Consider the following 21,074-nt stretch of genomic DNA (forward strand, 5'->3'; position numbering starts at 1 on the left):
AATATTTGACAAAACACAGAAATGGAGGGGCCTTCAGATCCTAAGGTAAAAACACATGAACAAAAGGTGAAGGAGATGATAGCCATAGACGTCCAACCATTCAACGTGGTTGAAGGTGTTTGATTTCGGGGGCTGCTGACTGAAGCAGAACCCAGATGCACTCTAAAGTCAAATATATTTTATCACACAGAAAAGCTGATTCAAGTACATAGCAAGGTAGTGGAGAAGATTAAAACTAGTTCTGTCCATTTGAAAATGATGGCGACAGTATAGCATTCACAACAGATTTCTGGTTGGAGTCCACAGAAGCTCTGAGTTTAACTGTTCACTTCAAGGACTGAAACACAGTGCAGGTAGTCTTTAATGTCAAAGCCATGACCAGATCCCACACAGGAGAATACATCGGCAACCTCTTCCTTTAGATGTTACAGGTGTGGGCTATTGACGTTGAGACTGTGATACTGGTGCTACACGACAGTGGTGCAAACATGGTAAAGGAATGCGGCTAGTGGAGATGCCAGACCTCAGTTGAAGTGCACACACACTGCAACTTGTTGTGCATGATGGCCTAGAGTCAGAGGGTTGTAGGTTGTCACCCACTTCGGACACTCCATCCCAGCCATGCAGAGACTCGAAGGCATTCAGGAGGAGTATGGTCTACCAGACCACACAATTCTGCAGGTGTGACCTACTAGAAGGAACTCCCCTTTGCACATGCTCCAACGCATGCAGGAGCAAAAGAACCATAGTAGTCTACTCTGAGGACTACAGTAATTTTGCATTCTGCAGCGATACGCCATCCCATCTTGTTTGCGCTTAGTGGGACTATAATTTGTTTTTCAACAGGACACTGACCCAACACACCTCCAGGCTGTGTAAGGGCTATTTGACCAAGAAGGCGAGTGACAGTGCTGCATCAGATGACCTGGCCTCCACAATCACCTGACCTCAACCCAATTGAGATGGTTTGGGATGAGTTGGACTGCAGAGTGAAGGAAAAGCAGCCAACAAGTACTCAGCATATGTGGAAAGTCCTTCAAGACTATTGGAAAGCATTCCAGATGAAGCTGGTTGACAGAATGCTAAGTGTGCAAAGCTGTCATCATATCCAAGATAGTGTAGCAGTGGGGATGTCTGTTTTGATTGTCTTGTCCCGTCCCTTGTATATACCGTTTTTCTTCATACATATATATATATATATACAGTGGGGAGAACAAGTATTTGAAACACTGACGATTTTGCAGGTTTTCCTACTTACAAAGCATGTAGAGGTCTGTAATTTTTATCATAGGTTACACTTCAACTGTGAGAGACGGAATCTAAAACAAAAATCCAGATAATCACATTGTATGATTTTTAAGTAATTCATTTGCATTTTATTGCATGACATAAGTATTTGATACATCAGAAAAGCAGAACTTAATATTTGGTACAGAAACCTTTGTTTGCAATTACAGAGATCATACGTTTCCTGTAGTTCTTGACCAGGTTTGCACACACTGCAGCAGGGATTTTGGCCCACTCCTCCATACAGACCTTCTCCAGATCCTTCAGGTTTCGGGGCTGTCACTGGGCAATACGGACTTTCAGCTCCCTCCAAAGATTTTCTATTGGGTTCAGGTCTGGAGACTGGCTAGGCCACTCCAGGACCTTGAGATGCTTCCTACGGAGCCACTCCTTAGTTGCCCTGGCTGTGTGTTTCGGGTCGTTGTCATTTTGGAAGACCCAGCCACGACCCATCTTCAATGCTCTTACTGAGGGAAGGAGGTTGTTGGCCAAGATCTCGCGATACATGGCCCCATCCATCCTCCCCTCAATACGGTGCAGTTGTCCTGTCCCCTTTGCAGAAAAGCATCCCCAAAGAATGATGTTTCCACCTCCATGCTTCACGGTTGGGATGGTGTTCTTGGGGTTGTACTCATCCTTCTTCTTCCTCCAAACACGGCGAGTGGAGTTTAGACCAAAAAGCTCTATTTTTGTCTCATCAGACCACATGACCTTCTCCCATTCCTCCTCTGGATCATCCAGATGGTCATTGGCAAACTTCAGACGGGCCTGGACTTGCGCTGGCTTGAGCAGGGGGACCTTGCGTGCGCTGCAGGATTTTAATCCATGACGGCGTAGTGTGTTACTAATGGTTTACTTTGAGACTGTGGTCTGTGAGAGCCGGAATTCTTACTGGTTGGTAGGTGATCAAATATTTATGTCATGCAATAAAATGCAAATTAATTACTTAAAAATCTTACAATGTGATTTTCTGGATTTTTGTTTTAGATTCCGTCTCTCACAGTTGAATTGTACCTATGATAAAAAATTCCAGACCTCTACATGCTTGTAAGTAGGAAACACTGCCGATTTTGCAGGTTATCAAATACTTGTTCTCCCTGTGTGTGTGTGTGTGTGTGTGTGTGTGTGTGTGTGTGTGTGTGTGTGTGTGTGTGTGTGTGTGTGTGTGTGTGTGTGTGTGTGTATGTATACTGCTCAAATAAATAAAGGGAACACTTAAACAACACAATGTATCTCAAAGTCAATCACACTTCTGTGAAATCAAACTGTCCACTTAGGAAGCAACACTGATTGACAATAAATTTCACATGCTGTTGTGCAAATGGAATAGACAACAGGTGGAAATTATAGGCAATTAGCAAGACACCCCCAATAAAGGAGTGGTTCTGCAGGTGGTGACCACAGACCACTTCTCAGTTCCTATGCTTCCTGGCTGATGTTTTGGTCACTTTTGAATGCTGGCGGTGCTTTCACTCTAGTGGTAGCATGAGACGGAGTCTACAACCCACACAAGTGGCTCAGGTAGTGCAGCTCATCCAGGATGGCACATCAATGCGAGCTGTGGCAAGAAGGTTTGCTGTGTCTGTCAGCGTAGTGTCCAGAGCATGGAGGCGCTACCAGGAGACAGGCCAGTACATCAGGAGACGTGGAGGAGGCCGTAGGAGGGCAACAACCCAGCAGCAGGACCGCTACCTCCGCCTTTGTGCAAGGAGGAGCAGGAGGAGCACTGCCAGAGCCCTGCAAAATGACCTCCAGCAGGTCACAAATGTGCATGTGTCTGCTCAAACGGTCAGAAACAGACTCCATGAGGGTGGTATGAGGGCCCGACGTCCACAGGTGGGGGTTGTGCTTACAGCCCAACACCGTGCAGGACATTTGGCATTTGCCAGAGAACACCAAGATTGGCAAATTCGCCACTGGCGCCCTGTGCTCTTCACAGATGAAAGCAGGTTCACACTGAGCACATGTGACAGACGTGACAGTCTGGAGACGCCGTGGAGAACGTTCTGCTGCCTGCAACATCCTCCAGCATGACCGGTTTGGCGGTGGGTCAGTCATGGTGTGGGGTGACATTTCTTTGGGGGGCCGCACAGCCCTCCATGTGCTCGCCAGAGGTAGCCTGACTGCCATTAGGTACCGAGATGAGATCCTCAGACCCCTTGTGAGACCATATGCTGGTGCGGTTGGCCCTGGGTTCCTCCTAATGCTAGACCTCATGTGGCTGGAGTGTGTCAGCAGTTCCTGCAAGAGCAAGGCATTGATGCTATGGACTGGCCCGCCCGTTCCCCAGACCTGAATCCAATTGAGCACATCTGGGACATCATGTCTCGCTCCATCCACCAACGCCACGTTGCACCACAGACTGTCCAGGAGTTGGCGGATGCTTTAGTCCAGGTCTGGGAGGAGATCCCTCAGGAGACCATCCGCCACCTCATCAGGAGCATGCCCAGGCGTTGTAGGGAGGTCATACAGGCACGTGGAGGCCACACACACTACTGATCCTCATTTTGACTTGTTCTAAGGACATTACATCAAAGTTGGATCAGCCTGTAGTGTGGTTTTCCACTTTAATTTTGAGTGTGACTCCAAATCCAGACCTCCATGGGTTGATAAATTTGATTTCCATTGATAATTTTTGTGTGATTTTGTTGTCAGCACATTCAACTATGTAAAGAAAAAAGTATTTAATAAGAATATTTCATTCATTCAGATCTAGGATGTGTTATTTTAGTGTTCCCTTTATTTTTTTTGAGCAGTGTATGTATGTATGTATGTATGTATGTATGTATATATATATATATATATCTCATTTTCCAGCTACGGACGGAACATACTCTCCTGCAACCCGCCTCACCCAATGTGGTATGGATCTGCTATTTACACACATTTGAACCAGAACCCCCTTCTTCAGAAGCTAGCCAGCTAACTAGCTACTAACTAGTAGTCAGTTAGCCACTGCTAGCGGTCATCACCGTTAACGCGGACTGCCAGCCTCTGCCCGGGCAAGTCCTGCCAGCCTGCACAGCGCGATATCTACCCAGACCATATCGGACTGCTTTTCTCTACCATTTCTCTGGATTCCTACCGCAAGCTCTGCACCTTTACTCCGGATCATCGCAGCTAGCTCTCTGCTATCCGAGTGGCTACTCCTGTCTAACGTCTCTGTCCCGAAGCAAGCAGCAGTTAGCCTGGAGCTAGCCTCGAACTAGGCCCATCTCCCGGCTAGCAGAAGAGATTCCATCAAGCAATCCCTGGGCTTCAATTACCCCTTTTGCCAATTGGCCTGAACCCTTTGCTGCCAACACGGAGCCCCGACGATCCATCACGACTGGTATGCAGACCTAACCGTCCAAGGGGGTTTCAGACTCTGCGACGTCCCCCTGAGGCCCATCTGCTAGCCCCGGCATGCTAGCTGTCTGAATTGCCGTGCCTCCAGCTCGCCTAGCTACTCACTGGACCCTATGATCACTAGGCTACATATGCCTCTCCCTAATGTCAATATGCCTCGTCTATTGCTGTTTTGGTGAGTCATTTTGGTCTTATTTCACTGTAGAGCCTACAGCACTGCTCGATATGCCTTAGCTAGCCCTTCTGTTCCACCCCCCACACATGCGGTGACCGCACCTGGCTTGAATGATGCCTCTAGAGACAAAACCTCTCATCGTCACTCATTGCCTAGGCCTACCTCCATTGTACTCACATCCTACCATACCCTTGTCTGTACATTATGCCTTGAATCTATTCTTCCGCACCCAGAAACCTGCTCCTTTTACTCTCCGTTCCAAACGCACTAGACGACCAGTTCTTTTAGCCTTTAGCCGTACTCTTATCCTACTCCTCCTTTGTTTTTCTGGTGTTAGAGGTTAACCTGGATGTCCTAGCCGTGTCTGAATCCTGGCTTAGGAAGGCCACCAAAAATCCAGAAATTTCCATCCCAAACTATAACATTTTCCGACAAGATAGAACTGTCAAACTGGGAGGAGTTAGCCTGCAGAGTTCTGTCATACTATCCAGGTCTGTGCCCAAACAATTCGAGCGTCTACTTTAAAAATCCACCTTTCTAGAACAAGTTGCTCACTTTTGCCACTTATTATAGACCCCCCTCGGCCCCCAGTTGTGCCCTGGACACCATATGTGAATTGATTGCCCCCCATCTATCTTCAGAGTTCGTACTGTTAGGTGACCTAAACTGGGACATGCTTAACACCCAGGCCGTCCTACAATCTAAGCTAGATGCCCTCAATCTAACACAATCATTAAGGAACCTACCAGGTACAACCCTAAATCTGTAACCATGGGCACCCTCTTAGATATCATCCTGACCAACCTGCCCTCTAAATACACCTCTGCTGTCTTCAACCAGGATCACAGTGATCACTGCCTCATTGCATGCGTGCATACTGGGTCCGCAGTCAAACGACCACCCCTCATCACTGTCAAACGCTCCCTAAAACACTTCAGCAAGCAGGCCTTTCTAATCGACCTGGCCCGGGTATCCTGGAAGGATATTGACCTCATCCCGTCAGTAGATGCCTGGTTTCTCTTCAATAGCTCTTTCCTCTCCATCTTAAATAAGCATGCCCCATTCAAAAAATGTAGAACTAAGAACAGATATAGCCCTTGTTTCACCCCAGACTTGACTGCCCTTGACCAGCACAAAAACATTCTCCTTCATCCAAATCCAGACAGCTGATGTTCTGAAAGAACTGCAAAATCTGGATCCCTACAAATCAGCTAGGCTAGACAATCTGGACCCTCTCTCTTCCTAAAATGATCTGCCGCAATTGTTGCAACCCCTATTACTAGCCTATTCAACCTCTCTTTTGTATCGTCTGAGATCCCCAAAGATTGTAAAGCTGCCGTGGTCATCCCTCTTCAAAGGGGGAGACACTCTAGACCCAAACTGTTATAGACCTACACTGCTCAAAAAAATAAAGGGAACACTTAAACAACACAATGTAACTCCAAGTCAATCACACTTCTGTGAAATCAAACTGTCCACTTAGGAAGCAACACTGATTGACAATAAATTTCACATGCTGTTGTGCAAATGGAATAGACAACAGGTGGAAATTATAGGCAATTAGCAAGACACCCCCAAAAAAGGAGTGATTCTGCAGGTGGTGACCACAGACCACTTCTCAGTTCCTATGCTTCCTGGCTGATGTTTTGGTCACTTTTGAATGCTGGCGGTGCTCTCACTCTAGTGGTAGCATGAGACGGAGTCTACAACCCACACAAGTGGCTCAGGTAGTGCAGTTCATCCAGGATGGCACATCAATGCGAGCTGTGGCAAAAAGGTTTGCTGTGTCTGTCAGCGTAGTGTCCAGAGCATGGAGGCGCTACCAGGAGACAGGCCAGTACATCAGGAGACGTGGAGGAGGCCGTAGGAGGGCAACAACCCAGCAGCAGGACCGCTACCTCTGCCTTTGTGCAAGGAGGTGCACTGCCAGCGCCCTGCAAAATGACCTCCAGCAGGCCACAAATGTGCATGTGTCAGCATATGGTCTCACAATTGGTCTGAGGATCTCATCTCGGTACCTAATGGCAGTCAGGCTACCTCTGGCGAGCACATGGAGGGCTGTGCGGCCCCACAAAGAAATGCCACCCCACACCATGACTGACCCATCGCCAAACCGTTCATGCTGGAGGATGTTGCAGGCAGCAGAACGTTCTCCACGGCGTCTCCAGACTCTGTCACGTCTGTCACATGTGCTCATGTGCTCAGTGTGAACCTGCTTTCATCTGTGAAGAGCACAGGGCGCCAGTGGCGAATTTGCCAATCTTGGTGTTCTCTGGCAAATGCCAAACGTCCTGCACGGTGTTGGGCTGTAAGCACAACCCCCACCTGTGGACGTCGGGCCCTCATACCACCCTCATGGAGTCTGTTTCTGACCGTTTGAGCAGACACATGCACATTTGTGGTCTGCTGGAGGTCATTTTGCAGGGCTCTGGCAGTGCACCTCCTTGCACAAAGGCGGAGGTAGCGGTCCTGCTGCTGGGTTGTTGCCCTCCTACGGCCTCCTCCACGTCTCCTGATGTACTGGCCTGTCTCCTGGTAGCGCCTCCATGCTCTGGACACTACGCTGACAGACACAGCAAACCTTTTTGCCACAGCTCGCATTGATGTGCCATCCTGGATGAACTGCACTACCTGAGCCACTTGTGTGGGTTGTAGACTCCGTCTCATGCTACCACTAGAGTGAGAGCACCGCCAGCATTCAAAAGTGACCAAAACATCAGCCAGGAAGCATAGGAACTGAGAAGTGGTCTGTGGTCACCACCTGCAGAATCACTCCTTTTTTGGGCGTGTCTTGCTAATTGCCTATAATTTCCACCTTTTGTCTATTCCATTTGCACAACAGCATGTGAAATTTATTGTCAATCAGTGTTGCTTCCTAAGTGGACAGTTTGATTTCACAGAAGTGTGATTGACTTGGAGTTACATTGTGTTGTTTAAGTGTTCCCTTTATTTTTTTGAGCAGTGTATATCCACCTTCTAAAATCTTCGAAAGCCAAGTTAATAAACAGATCACCGACCATTTCGAATCCCACCGTACCTTCTCCACTATGCAATCTGGTTTCCGAGCTGGTCATGGGTGCACCTCAGCCACGCTCAAGGTCCTAAACGATATCATAACCTCCATCGATAAGAGACACTACTGTGCAGCCGTATTCATCGACCTGGCTAAGGCTTTCGACTGTCAATCACAACATTCTTATTGGCAGACTCAACAGCCTTGGTTTCTCAAATGACTGCCTCGCCTGGTTCACCAACTACTTCTCTGACAGAGTTCAGTGTGTCAAATCGGATGGCCTGCTGTCCGGACCTCTGGCAGTCTCTATGTGGGTGCCACAAGGTTCAATTCTCGGGCTGATTCTTTTCTCTGTATATATCAATGATGTCACTCATGCTGCAGGTTATTCTCAGATCCACCTCTACACAGACGACACCATTCTGTATACATCTGGCCCTTCTTTGGACACTGCTAACAAACCTCCAAACGAGCTTCAACGCCATACAGCACACCTTCCGTGGCCTCCAACTGCTTTTAAATGCTAGTAAAACTAAGTGCATGCTCTTCAACCGATTGCTGCCCGCCCGACTGGCATCACTACTCTGGATGGTTCTGACTTAGAATATGTGGACAACTACAAATTCCTAGGTTTCTGGTTAGACTGTAAACTCTCCCTCGACTCACTTTAAGTAATCCAAAATTAAATCTAGAATTGGCTTCCTATTTTGCAATAAAGCCTCCTTCACTCATGCCGCCAAACATACCCTCATAAAACTGACTATCCTACCGATCCTTGACTTCGGCGATGTCATTTACAAAATAGCATCCAGTTTGCTGAGTAAAGTATCACAGTGCCATCCATTTTAGCGGATATATATATTTTGATTTGGTTAACACTTTGGTTACAACATGGTTTCATATGTGTTGTTTCATAGTTTTGATGTCATCTCTATTATTCTACCATATCGTAAGAAATTAAGAAAAACCCTTGAATGAGTGTCAACTTGACTGGTACTGTACATACATACATGCATACATACAGTACCAGTCAAGTTGACACACCTGGACTTTTTCCACATTTTGTTGTTACACCCTGAATTTAAATTGGATTGAGATGTTGTGATCTACACACTATCCCATAATGTCAAAGGGGAATTTTGTTTTTAGAATTTTTTACAAAACTGAAATGTCTTGAGTCAAGTATTCAACCCCTTTGTAATGGCAAGCCTAAATAAGTATGGGAGTAAAAATTTTAGTCTGTGGCCAATAATGGTTGTTCAACAACAAAGACCAGGGAGTTTGCCCAATGCCTCACAAAGAAGGGCACCTATTGATAGACGAGTAAAAAAAATATACTGGCACTGAATATCCCTTTGAGCATGGTGAAATTATTCCAAAACATGCATCCTGTTTGCAATAAGACACTAAAGTAATACTGCAAAAAAAAATGTGGCAAAGGAATTAACTTTTTGTCCTGAACACAACACGTCACTTAGTACCACTCTTCATACAGTATTTTCAAGCGTGGTGGCTGCATCATGTTATGGGTATGCTCGTCATCGACAAGGACTGGGGAGGTATTTAGGATTAAAAGAAATTTAGCCTGATAGAGCTAAGCACAGACAAAGTCCTAGAGAAAAACCTGGTTCTGTCTACTGTCCAACAGACAATGGGAGACAAATTCACCTTTCAGCAGAACAAAAGCCTAAAACACAAGACCAAATATACACTGGAGTTGCTTACCAAGACTACATTGAATGTTCCTAAGGGTCCTAGTTACAGTTTTGACTTAAATCGGCATGAAAATCTACGGCAAGACTTAAATGGCTGTTTAGCAATGATCAACAACCAACTTGACAGAGCTTGAAGAATTAATAAAAATAATAATGTGCAAATCATGTACTATCCAGGTATGCAAACCTCTTAGACTTATCCAAAAACACATATTGACTCAGTGGGTTGAATACTTATCTAATCAAGATGCACTGAGTGTACAAAACATTACGAACACCTGCCCTATCCATAACCTAAACTGACCAAGTGAAAGCTATGACCCCTTATTGATGTCACTTGTTAAATCCACTTTAAATCAGTATAGATGAAGGGGAGGAGATGGGTTAAAGAACGATTTTTAAAGCCTTGAGACAATTAGGACATGGATTGTGTATGTGTGTCATTGAGGGTTAAAAGGGCAAGACAAAGGATTTGAGTGCCTTTTGAACGGGGTATGGTAGTAGCTTTGAGTGTGTCAAGAACTGCACTGCTGTTGGGTTTTTCACACTCGAGTTCCCTGTGTTTATCAAGAATGGTCCACCACCCAAATGACATCCAGCCAACTTGACAACTGTGGGAAGCATTGGAGTCAACATGGGTCAGGATCCATGTGGAACGCTTTCAACACCTTGTAGAGTCCATGGCTCGATGAATTGAGGCTGTTCTGAGGGCAAAAGGGGGTGCAGCTCAATATTATTTTTACGCTATTAGAGGACCCCAAAAAAAAGAACTCTTACACGGCCTGCCCAAATGGGCTCGGGAGAGGCACAGTTTGAGTCATGCGTCCTCCGAAACATGACCCGCCAAGCCATGCTCCTTAACACCCACCCACCCGCACCAATGTGTCGGAGGAAACACTGTTCAACTGATGACCGAAGTCAGTCTGCAGGCACCCGGTCTGCCGCAATAGCGCTATGAGCCAGGTAAAGCCCCCTCCCGTAACCCGAACGACGCTGGGCCAACTGTGCACTGCCCTATGGGACACCCGGTCACAGCCTGTTGTGACAGAACCTGGGATCGAACACGGGTCTGTAGTGACGCCTCAAGCACTGAAATGCAGTGCCTTAGACCGCTACACCACTCGGGAGGCCCCTCCATCCAATAATATAAATGGCAGAGACATATAAAATGGCCACAATTGTTTCGTGGCCCGCCACCGAACGTGTCTTTTGAAGATGTCGTGCATTTTGATTTACAGTTGATACACTGTTTCTGGGATGAACCACCTCTGTAGGGTAGGGGTGTTACGCTGTCGTGGTGTTTTTTCATTTGGAGGAAAAATGTAATTAACACACCGTTAATCTGTTTGTCTGTAGTCCTATGCTTGGTGGCACTGCTACTGTCTTTGAGAGCCCTCTGCTGGATATGAACTTGCATCTCATACAGTGGAGGAGTGAAAAAATGTCACTTATGTGTCAATGCCGGACACAACTTCATAAGCAATTACAAAATATTGAAATACTCTGTCTCTCTCTGTTTGCAGCTTTGTGGTGTAACTGTACCACGGCCCAGTGTCAGAAGACTGGCTCCCAGTGTGAGACGGATGGGGCCTGCATGGCCTCCACGTCCTTCATCGACGGCCAAGAGCAGCACATTCGTATCTGCATCACCCGGGACAAGCTGGTACCCCCGGGCCAGCCCTTCTACTGCCTGAGTGCTGAGGGCCTCCTCAACACACACTGCTGCTACACTAACTACTGCAACAGCCTCAACCTCAAAGTTCCCTCTGGTGAGCTCCACACATTCCACAGGGATAGGCTATCTGCTGCCATAGAAGACATGGGTCTGAAACATAGTTCACAGAGTTGCGTTTGGGTTATGTTTACTCATTAAATATATACAAAAATATAAATGCAACATGTAAAGTGTTGGTCCCATATTTCATGAGCTGAAATAAAAGATCCCAAAAATGTTCCATACGCACAAACAGCTTATTTCTCAAATGTTGTGCACAAATTTGTTTACATCCCCGTTAGTGAGCATTTCTCCTTTGCCAATATAATCCATCCACCTGACAAGTGTGGTATATCAAGAAGCTGACTAAACAGCATGATCATTACACAGGTGCAACTTGTGCTGGGTACAATAACATTTCCCCAGTACAATGTGCAGTTTTGTTGCAGAACACAATGCCACAGATGTCCCAAGTTTTGAGGGAGCATGCAATTGGCATGCTGACTGCAGGAATGTCCACCAGAGCTGTTGCCAGAGAATAAGCCGCCTACAATGTAGTTTTAGAGAATTTGGCAGTACATCCAACCAGCCTCACAACCGCAGACCACGTGTAACCACGCCTGCCCAGGACCTCCACATCTGGCTTCTTCACCTGCGGGATGGTCTGAGACAGCCACCCGGATAATTTGGGAAACTGTGAGTTTGCACAACCAAATAATTTCTACACAGACTGTCAGAAACCGTCTCAGGGAAGCTCATCTGCGTGCTCGTTGTCCTCAACACGGTCTTGTATGGCGACAACTAACACAATTGCATTTTTTTTAATTATTTTTTTATCCCATTTTCTCCCCAATTTTCGTGGTATCCAATTGCTAGTAATTACTATCTTGTCTCATCGCTACAACTCCCGTACGGGCTCGGGAGAGACGAAGGTCGAAAGCCATGCGTCCTCCGAAGCACAACCCAACCAAGCCGCACTGCTTCTTAACACAGCGCGCCTCCAACCCGGAAGCCAGCCGCACCAATGTGTCGGAGGAAACACCGTGTACCTGGCCCCCTTGGTTAGCGTGCACTGCGCCCGGCCCGCCACAGGAGTCGCTGGAGCGCGATGAGACAAGGATATCCCTACCGGCCAAACCCTCCCTAACCCGGACGACGCTATGCCAATTGTGCGTCGCCCCACGGACCTCCCGGTCGCGGCCGGCTGCGACAGAGCCTGGGCGCGAACCCAGAGACTCTGGTGGCGCAGTTAGCACTGCGATGCAGTGCCCTAGACCACTGCGCCACCCGGGAGGCCCCACAATTGCATTTTATTGATGACAATTTGAATGCACAGATGCTGTGACGAGGTCATGAGGGCCATTGTCCTGCCATTCATCCGCCGCCATCACCTCATGTTTCAGCATGATAATGCACAGCCATCACCCATGTCACAAGGATCTGCACACAATTCCTGGAAGCTGAAAATGTCCCAGTTCTTCCATGGCCTGCATAATCACCAGACATGTCATCCATTGTTTGGGATGCTCTGTATCGATGTGTACGACGTCGTGTTCCAGCAACTTCGTACTGCCATTGAAGCGGAGTGTGACAACATTTCACAGGCCACAATCAACAGCCTGATAAACTCCATACGAAGGAGATGTATCGCGCTGCATGAGGTAAATGGTGGTCACAACAAATACTGACTGGTTTTCTGATCCACACTGCTAGCTTTTTTTATGCATCTGTTGGTCACAGATACTTATCTGTATTCCCAGTCATATGAAATCCATAGATTAGGGCCTAATGAATTTATTTAAATTGACTGATTTCCTTATATGAACTGTAACTCAGTAAAATCTTTGAAATTGTAATGTGTTGCGTTTTTATATTTTTGTTCAGTGTAAATTAAATGTGAAATATGTATTTATTCTCATTGTCTCTCTTCCCTCTTTCTCAGTGACGTTGCGGCCGGGCCTGGGGGGCGGCTTTGGCCCTGATGGTACATGGGGTCCAGTGGAACTGGTGGCAGTGGTCGCAGGGCCCGTCTGCCTGCTGTGTGTGCTGCTAATCATGGCTGTGTTCCTGTTCCAGTACCACCAGAGGGCCTACAGCCACAGGCAGAGGTTGGAGGTGGAGGACCCCTCCTGTGACCACCTCTACATGGCCAAGGACAAGACCCTGCAGGACCTCATCTACGACATGTCCACCTCTGGATCAGGATCCGGTCAGTACAGCACAGCTGGGGCTCTCTAGGGGTCAGATCTATCTCAATAAATGTGTGACTGTAGCTGTAATGATGTCTTCCATAGATAAAGAAGACCCATAGGGGGAAATGTGGTTGATATTAGGCAATGTGATTCATTGTCTGACCGTATATTCCTCTCTCTTTTTGCCTTGTCTCTGTGTCCCGTATGTCTCGGTCCTCTCCCTCCTCTGTCTCTGTGCAGGCCTCCCTCTGTTTGTCCAGCGGACGGTAGCCAGGACCATCGTGCTGCAGGAGATCATAGGGAAGGGGCGTTTCGGAGAGGTATGGCGGGGCCGCTGGCGAGGAGGAGACGTGGCAGTGAAGATCTTCTCGTCCAGAGAGGAGCGCTCCTGGTTCCGGGAGGCTGAGATCTACCAGACTGTCATGCTGCGCCACGAGAACATCCTGGGATTCATCGCCGCGGACAACAAAGGTAAACACTGGCTGTCGTCGTGTGACATCACATAAAAAATATTCCCCTTCGAAGAGCACTTCTTGTAGCTTTCTGGTGTTCAGGTCAGTTTTTTCGTATTAGCTGGTGTAGGGTCTAACAATTGGTCTCTAAACTTAGTCTCTCTGTTTCTCATAGATAATGGCACATGGACCCAGCTATGGCTGGTGTCAGACTACCACGAGTACGGCTCTCTGTTTGACTACCTGAACCGCTACTCTGTGACCATCGAGGCCATGATCAAACTGGCACTGTCGGCTGCCAGCGGCCTGGCACACCTGCACATGGAGATCCTGGGCACGCAGGGTGAGTGTGTGAGTGTGTTGTACTTGTGCCCATGTGCAAACTGGATTGCATGTTGCTGTATGTGTTAATTCTTCTGGGCTCTTCAATTTGTTCCCTACTCAACCTTTTCCTGGCCTGTGCAAACAGTGAATGTAGGCCATGCTTCCTAGCTGATAGGAAACTCCCGTTCAGGGTTATTGATCTGCCTAGTTTTTGATTTGCATAGCAGCCCCTCTAAAGTAAAGCATCTATTGATAGTTCAGTTATTAACATCATTCAACATTTTTGAAATGTTGTTGACTGTCATTGGAAGCCAGTGGTATACTGCAGATAACCATGATCAATGTTTGATTTAAATGAATTGGAAATCATAAAACGCCTGTTTCACACGAACATGTTACATAAGTTCCATTGATTGCCAGGAATGCAGTAATTGTCAGGTAGTCTAACTCTCTGCCTTCCTCTAGGTAAGCCTGGTATTGCCCACCGAGACCTCAAGTCTAAGAACATCCTGGTGAAGAAGAACAGTACATGTGCCATCGCTGACCTTGGGCTGGCAGTGCGCCACGAGTCCACCACCGACACCATAGACATCGCTCCCAACCAGAGAGTGGGCACCAAGAGGTACAAACACACACACACCATCAACCTTAAGAAGTACTTGATTTCTCAACTTCAACTACTGACCCCCCCCCCTCTCCCACATCCCACAACACATACCACCACCTATCAGGGATATAGACCAGCTTACAAAGACCTATTTTCTCTGTGTCAGGTACATGGCCCCTGAGGTTCTGGATGAGAGCATCAACATGAGGCACTTTGATTCGTTTAAGTGTGCCGACATCTACGCTCTGGGCCTGGTGTACTGGGAGATCACACGCCGCTGCAACGCTGGAGGTCAGACAGGCTCCTCCTCAGCACATTCTGGCTGGGTTCCAACTGGCACCCTATTGGCTATATCAGGGATCATCAACTAGATTCAGCCTCGGGACAATTTTTTTTCTTGAGCGGATGGTCAGAGGGCCGGAACATAATTACAAATAATTTGTAGACTGCAAATTGACCCAAGAAGCCCAAAGAGATAATATTTGATTAAAACATCATCTTTGCAAACCTTCCTTATATTTGTATACAATCACATACACTGAATGTACAAAACATGACATAGACTGACCAGGTGAATACACGTGAAAGATATGATCCCTTATTGATTTAACTTGTTAAATCCACATCAATCAGTGTAGATGACGGGGAGGAGACAGGTAAAATATATATATTTTTTAAACTTAAGACAATTGAGACATGGGTTGTGTATGTGTGCCATTCAGAGGGTGAATGTGCAAGACAAAATATTTGAGTGCCTTTGAACAGGGTATGGTAGTAGGTGACAGGCGCACCGGTTTGTGTAAAGAACTGCAACTGGTTTTTCATGCTCAACAGTTTCCTGTGTGTATCAAGAATGGTCCACCACCCGAAGGACATCCAGACAACTTGACACAGGTGTGGGGTCAACATGGGGGGCTGTTCTTAATGTTTTGTACACTCTGTGTTTATCTCTATTATGCGTGGGAATACTTTGGAAACAATTTCCAAAATTAAAATAACTTGAAGCTGATTTGCTGGTGTTTTCAGTATTTTATGTCCAACAATAAAAAAAATACAAAAACTTGGGACCAGATAAAATCACCTGTGCGCCGAATTCGGCACGCCAGTTGGGAACCCTGCCCTATTTATTGCCCATAGGACTCCCTATAGTAGTGCACGATATAGGGAAAAGGGTGTCATTTGCGATGCATACAGTATCTCTATCTCAATGTAGTTAAAAGTTTAATTCATCATCAATTAGAAACTGGGCCTTACCTGACCTTTGACCTCTGTCCCTAGGTATCCATGAGGAGTACCAGCTGCCCTACTATGATCTGGTGCCCTCTGACCCCTCCATAGAGGAGATGAGGAAGGTGGTGTGTGACCAGAAACTACGGCCCAACGTGCCCAACTGGTGGCAGAGCTACGAGGTAGGGGCGGACACATGTAGATAGATATGCATGCTCTTTTAAGGTCAATCAAACAATCCTATTATGATAGCACAGCAGTCGCTCACTAATATGAAAGTGTCACTGGTTTCTTATAAGAATTACATTGTATACTTGTGTATTTTAAATGAAGTATGTTCATTAGCCGGGCTTGTTCTCTGGGGATGCATTGGTGGTTTTGATAAGCTTGTTTAGCCCTGTGCATATCTGCACCATATTTGCATGTATGACTTTATCTAATCTAATTTTCTTCACGTTCGCTCAATCCTACTTTATCCCAGAGCTCTAGATAACACACTACATTACCCCAGAACCTAAGATAACACTTTACATTATCCCTGAGCTTTAAGATAACACTCTACGTTATCCCCGAGCTTTAGATGACACTCTACATTATCACAGAGCTTTAGATAACGGTCTACATTATCCCAGAGCTTTAAGATAACACTCTACTTTATCTCTCCTTTTCCTCCCTCCCCCTCCCCCCAGGCCCTGCGTGTAATGGGGAAGATCATGAGGGAGTGTTGGTACGCCAATGGAGCCGCCCGCCTCACCGCCCTGCGCATCAAGAAGACCCTGTCCCAGCTGAGTGTCCAGGAGGACATCAAAGTCTGAGATGGTTCTGTCCCAAAAACCTGAGGAGAGCGCTAGGGACCCTGTCCCGCACTAAAGTATACTGAGAGAGAAAGAGCGGGGGACAGTGTCTTTTCCAATGAACGCACAAGCTAACAAAAGAAAAGAATGCAATGACAAAAGCAAAATGTAAAAAGAACACTATATAAAAACTTTCCTGCCAGTCTTTTTAAAGCCACCACTGTTTGAGTTGTGACAAGCCCTACCTCGCCTATTCAGCCAAAACTACTGACAACCCCTGTCCTTCCCTGTCCCCAACCTACCCCACCCTTCTGTCCCTGCAGCCCCCTTCCCCGTTCTGTTCCTACTAAAATGGCTGCCAACGCAATTACTGCTACTACTACTACTACTACTGACAATGCCCATGTTAATCTCAATGGCAGGATATATACAACTGTGTATTTATTAACAGAATGTGTAATTTAATTCTAAACCTTTTTTTTTTCTTTTTTTTTTAAACTTTCCCCAAAGACTTATCAAAGGACACTAATGGTTTTACCCTATACATTAATTTATTTTTGTTCTGTTTGTCTTTATACTGTATTCATGCCATGTTGACTCGATATTGGGAGAGGTCTAACTGTCTTCTTTGTCAGGGAGTATATAAGGGGAAGGTAAAGTCTTTCTATGAATGCTGTGTAGGGGTCATTCCACCAATTCAGTGCCTTTTGAGATATCTAACTTGGTGGGGGAAAAAACGTTTGATTTCACCTCATTTTTACATTCTGTCATAAAGAGCACATGTTCAACTTAATAAAAAAACATGTTTTCCCATCTCGAGGTTAAATCAAATTTTTAAAAAAAGACTATAGTATGTGCCTAATTAAGTAAAGTATTTAGGTTGACTAACAGTGTAGACTATTTCTTCTTAAATCAGCCATGAATCCTCTTGTGACAGGGGAAATGGAAGCTTATTGTGTGCAACAGGGAGGGGCAATTGAATGCAAGCTTCACAACAACTAAAATATTTTTAAAGATTTAGCCTGTCTATCTATGAGTAACATGGTTGATGGGTTATACTTGACCCACTCAGTTTTCCACCACAAAACACCAGAAAATGGCCAGAAAGAGTAGAACCTGCTCACTTGCTTTTACACTAGGATTTGACTATTAGATGTTCGGAGTTCCACCATATTAAAACAAGTTTTTTTTCTCCTTAAAATGAATCATCACATTTTAAAATATATAATAATCTTCAGAAATGACTTTGTCAAAGCAAAAAATTAAATAGGGCTTTGCAATTATGGTGAAAACTTGGAACAATATTGAGGTTAAAAACCTCTACAGGATCGGTGTCCCTATACCGGGACGGTTGACGGCATAACGTTGTAAGTAACAGTAAACTTTCCAGGACATAGACATGTCTTATATAGGCAGAAAGTTTAAATTCTTGTTAATCTAACTGCACTGTCCAATTTACAGTAGCTATTAGAGTAAAAAAATACCATGCTCTTGTTTGAGGAGAGTGCACAACAAAAAACTGATACATTCAGCTCTGAAGGTAAATAATGTACTTACATTCAGTAATCTTGCTCTGATTTGTCATCCTGAGGGTCCCAGAGATAAAATGTAGGAACTGGGTTCTACAGTTTGAACCCCTACTGTCTCTGCTCCACACCCACCCCGCCCGGCCATCTAGATCTAAAATTAGTGTATAACCTAATGATCCATCATGTATTACATTCCTGGGAGTGTGTAAACTTAAATGTTGTATTACCATATAATTTTTGCATGTTCTCTATAGTTATCTACTTGAAAATGTATCAATTGACCAGTTCGGCACATTTGGGCAAACTTGATACAAAATATTGTCCAGTATTGCTATGCTTCACTGGATCAATCTGAAAAGTTGCACACTCACTGCTAAATTGCACCTAAACTGCCATATTATATTATGGCCTTTCTCTTGCATTTCAAAGATGGAGAAAAACATTTTGGAAATCGCATGTTCTTTTGTTCGTATTATCTTTTACCATATCTAATGTTTTATTCTCCTACACTAATTTCACATTTCCACAAACTTCAAAGTGTTTCCTTTCAAATGGTATCAAGTATATGCACATCATTGCTTCAGGTCCTGAGCTATAGGCAGTTAGATTTGGGTATGTCATTTTAGGTGAAAATTGGAAGGGGAAAAGGGTACGATCCTTAAGAGGTTTTAAGTGGGTAAAAAATTTCCTGGAAGTCAGAGGGTGCATGGAGGGACAATTCAAAATGCTGGCACTTTAAGAGAGAATGTGATTGATTAAATTCTCCCTGTGGTCTATATTAAAGGGTACTTCATTGAATATAACAGTCTTTTAAAATTCAATATTGGTGCACAATTTCTATTTAAAATATCAAAGGGAAGCAAAAGGCACTCATTTGTGGAAATGATCAAGTTGTAGACGGATCTCTCTGTTGTACATATAAACTAAGAAATTGTTTTTAAAATCGATCAGGACCAAGTCTTCCTCATTTATCGGGTCATGTTATCTATCATTTATGGTAGCAGTGGACTGTGAGTCACTGAGAGATCAGCTTACATAGGTTCTTTAAGTCTATGTTTCCCATTACTACATCCATTGTTGTAATGGAACTCCTATTGCCCACTTAGAGGCAGGGATGGTCCATACAAACACCTGGCTCTATGGTATTTCATGACGATGGACTGTATTGTAGCCATTTTGTAAACACACATCAATTGCTGTTATGATTATTTAATTTTTTTATCACTATACCTCCATGTATGTTTCCCCTCATGTTATATTCTCCCTGACCGAGTATTATCACTGTACATACAATAACTTTTTTAGGTGTGACTATATATGACCCTTTTTTTATTTGAGTTTCCATTGATATTTTAATAATGTTTTGGAATGTTTGCCAACAGTTACACTGGTTACTGGTCTTGGATGGGAGACAATTGGAGAGGCTTATATGTGCTGTCAATCATCCACTGATAAACCAATGGAATATCTACAAAGCAACACTACTGTACACTGAGTCATTGAAAGCACATACTGAGTCCCTCCTATTTGATGTCTCCCATTACTATAGAACAGTATTTGATTTTTAGTCTATTCCGCTCCATATTCATAAATTATACCCCACCTACATTACCTCTTTGATATGCAAATTGTAAATAGTTTGTATGATGGATGATGATTGATCTGTCAATTCTTGTTTTCACCATGTATTCTGTTTTCAGGAAAATAATATGTACTGTTAAATTTGTCGCTTTATTTTTTGTTGAGCACAAACTCAAAAGGTACTGCTGACGTGAAGTCTCCTTGTGTTCTTAATCCTGCCAGTTTATTGTTAGTTCCTAGAAAAGGCTCTGCAGGGCCAATGTGTGCACTACTCACTCTACGGCACCTCAACCAAACTGTCCTCAACACCCCTCACTGTTTTACTGCAGATCACACCAGTGACAACAGAGGGTGTTTATAATATATTAAGCATTTTAATCACAGTTCTTCAGATTTGGTGATTGGTAAATACCTCTCACAGATTTCTTCATAAAGCTAAGTAACAGTGAGGAGTCCCCAGACCCTCTGTAAAGAGTGCTTATTCAGTGTGGCTGTAGCACAAGAAGATTGTCGTTAAACTTTTTGGTGGTAAAATTAATACTACTGATACTTCACAGGAAATATGTATGGCCTGGATGCATTTATTTGATTTAATTTGTGTTAGTTTATGACCATGTCACGCTCGCCTGTACTGTATATTATTTGTTTATAGTTCTTGGGTGATGTCCAAGAGGACTTGGCGTGTGTACATGTGCATATTTTTCCTGAAAATGTGGTTGCTTATGTTTTTGGCTGTGAGTGGTAGATGGAACCTGGGTGTTGTCTGCGTACTGTTAGGTGAGTTGAGATTTTCTGTCCTTGGTTGGGGATTGATCCTATGTAAACGTCATAGGCCATGGATGGGATGTGTCTCTATGGCCTTGTTTTGAGCACATACTGTTAAGGGGAATTATGACAAGATGAAATGTTGTATTGCACTATGGAGTGTTTAAGCAATAAGGCACGAGGTGTGGTATATGGCCAATAAGCTAAGGGCTGTTCTTATGCACGACGCAACGCAGAGTTCCTGGATACAGCCCTTAGCCCTGGTATATTGGCAATATACCACAAACCTCCGAGGTGCCTTATTGCTATTATAAACTGGTTACCAACATAATTAGAGCAGTAAAAATAAAT

General features: G+C 44.9%; 1 protein-coding gene across 1 annotated transcript in view; it reads left to right on the forward strand.

Moving 5' to 3' along the window:
• The window catches only part of LOC120065188 (activin receptor type-1B-like), a 39,520-nt gene extending 21,210 nt beyond the window's left edge, over positions 1-18,310 (forward strand). The window contains exons 2-9 of the mRNA XM_039015976.1: positions 11,062-11,307; positions 13,195-13,461; positions 13,685-13,915; positions 14,072-14,239; positions 14,686-14,842; positions 14,994-15,118; positions 16,106-16,236; positions 16,744-18,310. Of these exons, the coding sequence (XP_038871904.1) occupies positions 11,062-11,307; positions 13,195-13,461; positions 13,685-13,915; positions 14,072-14,239; positions 14,686-14,842; positions 14,994-15,118; positions 16,106-16,236; positions 16,744-16,869 (1,451 nt within the window). The 3' untranslated portion in view covers positions 16,870-18,310. The remainder of the gene's footprint in view (positions 1-11,061; positions 11,308-13,194; positions 13,462-13,684; positions 13,916-14,071; positions 14,240-14,685; positions 14,843-14,993; positions 15,119-16,105; positions 16,237-16,743) is intronic.
• Positions 18,311-21,074: the final 2,764 nt, after the last annotated feature.

The sequence above is a fragment of the Salvelinus namaycush genome, chromosome 20 (genome assembly GCF_016432855.1).
Source record: "Salvelinus namaycush isolate Seneca chromosome 20, SaNama_1.0, whole genome shotgun sequence".
Classification (NCBI taxonomy): domain Eukaryota; kingdom Metazoa; phylum Chordata; class Actinopteri; order Salmoniformes; family Salmonidae; genus Salvelinus; species Salvelinus namaycush.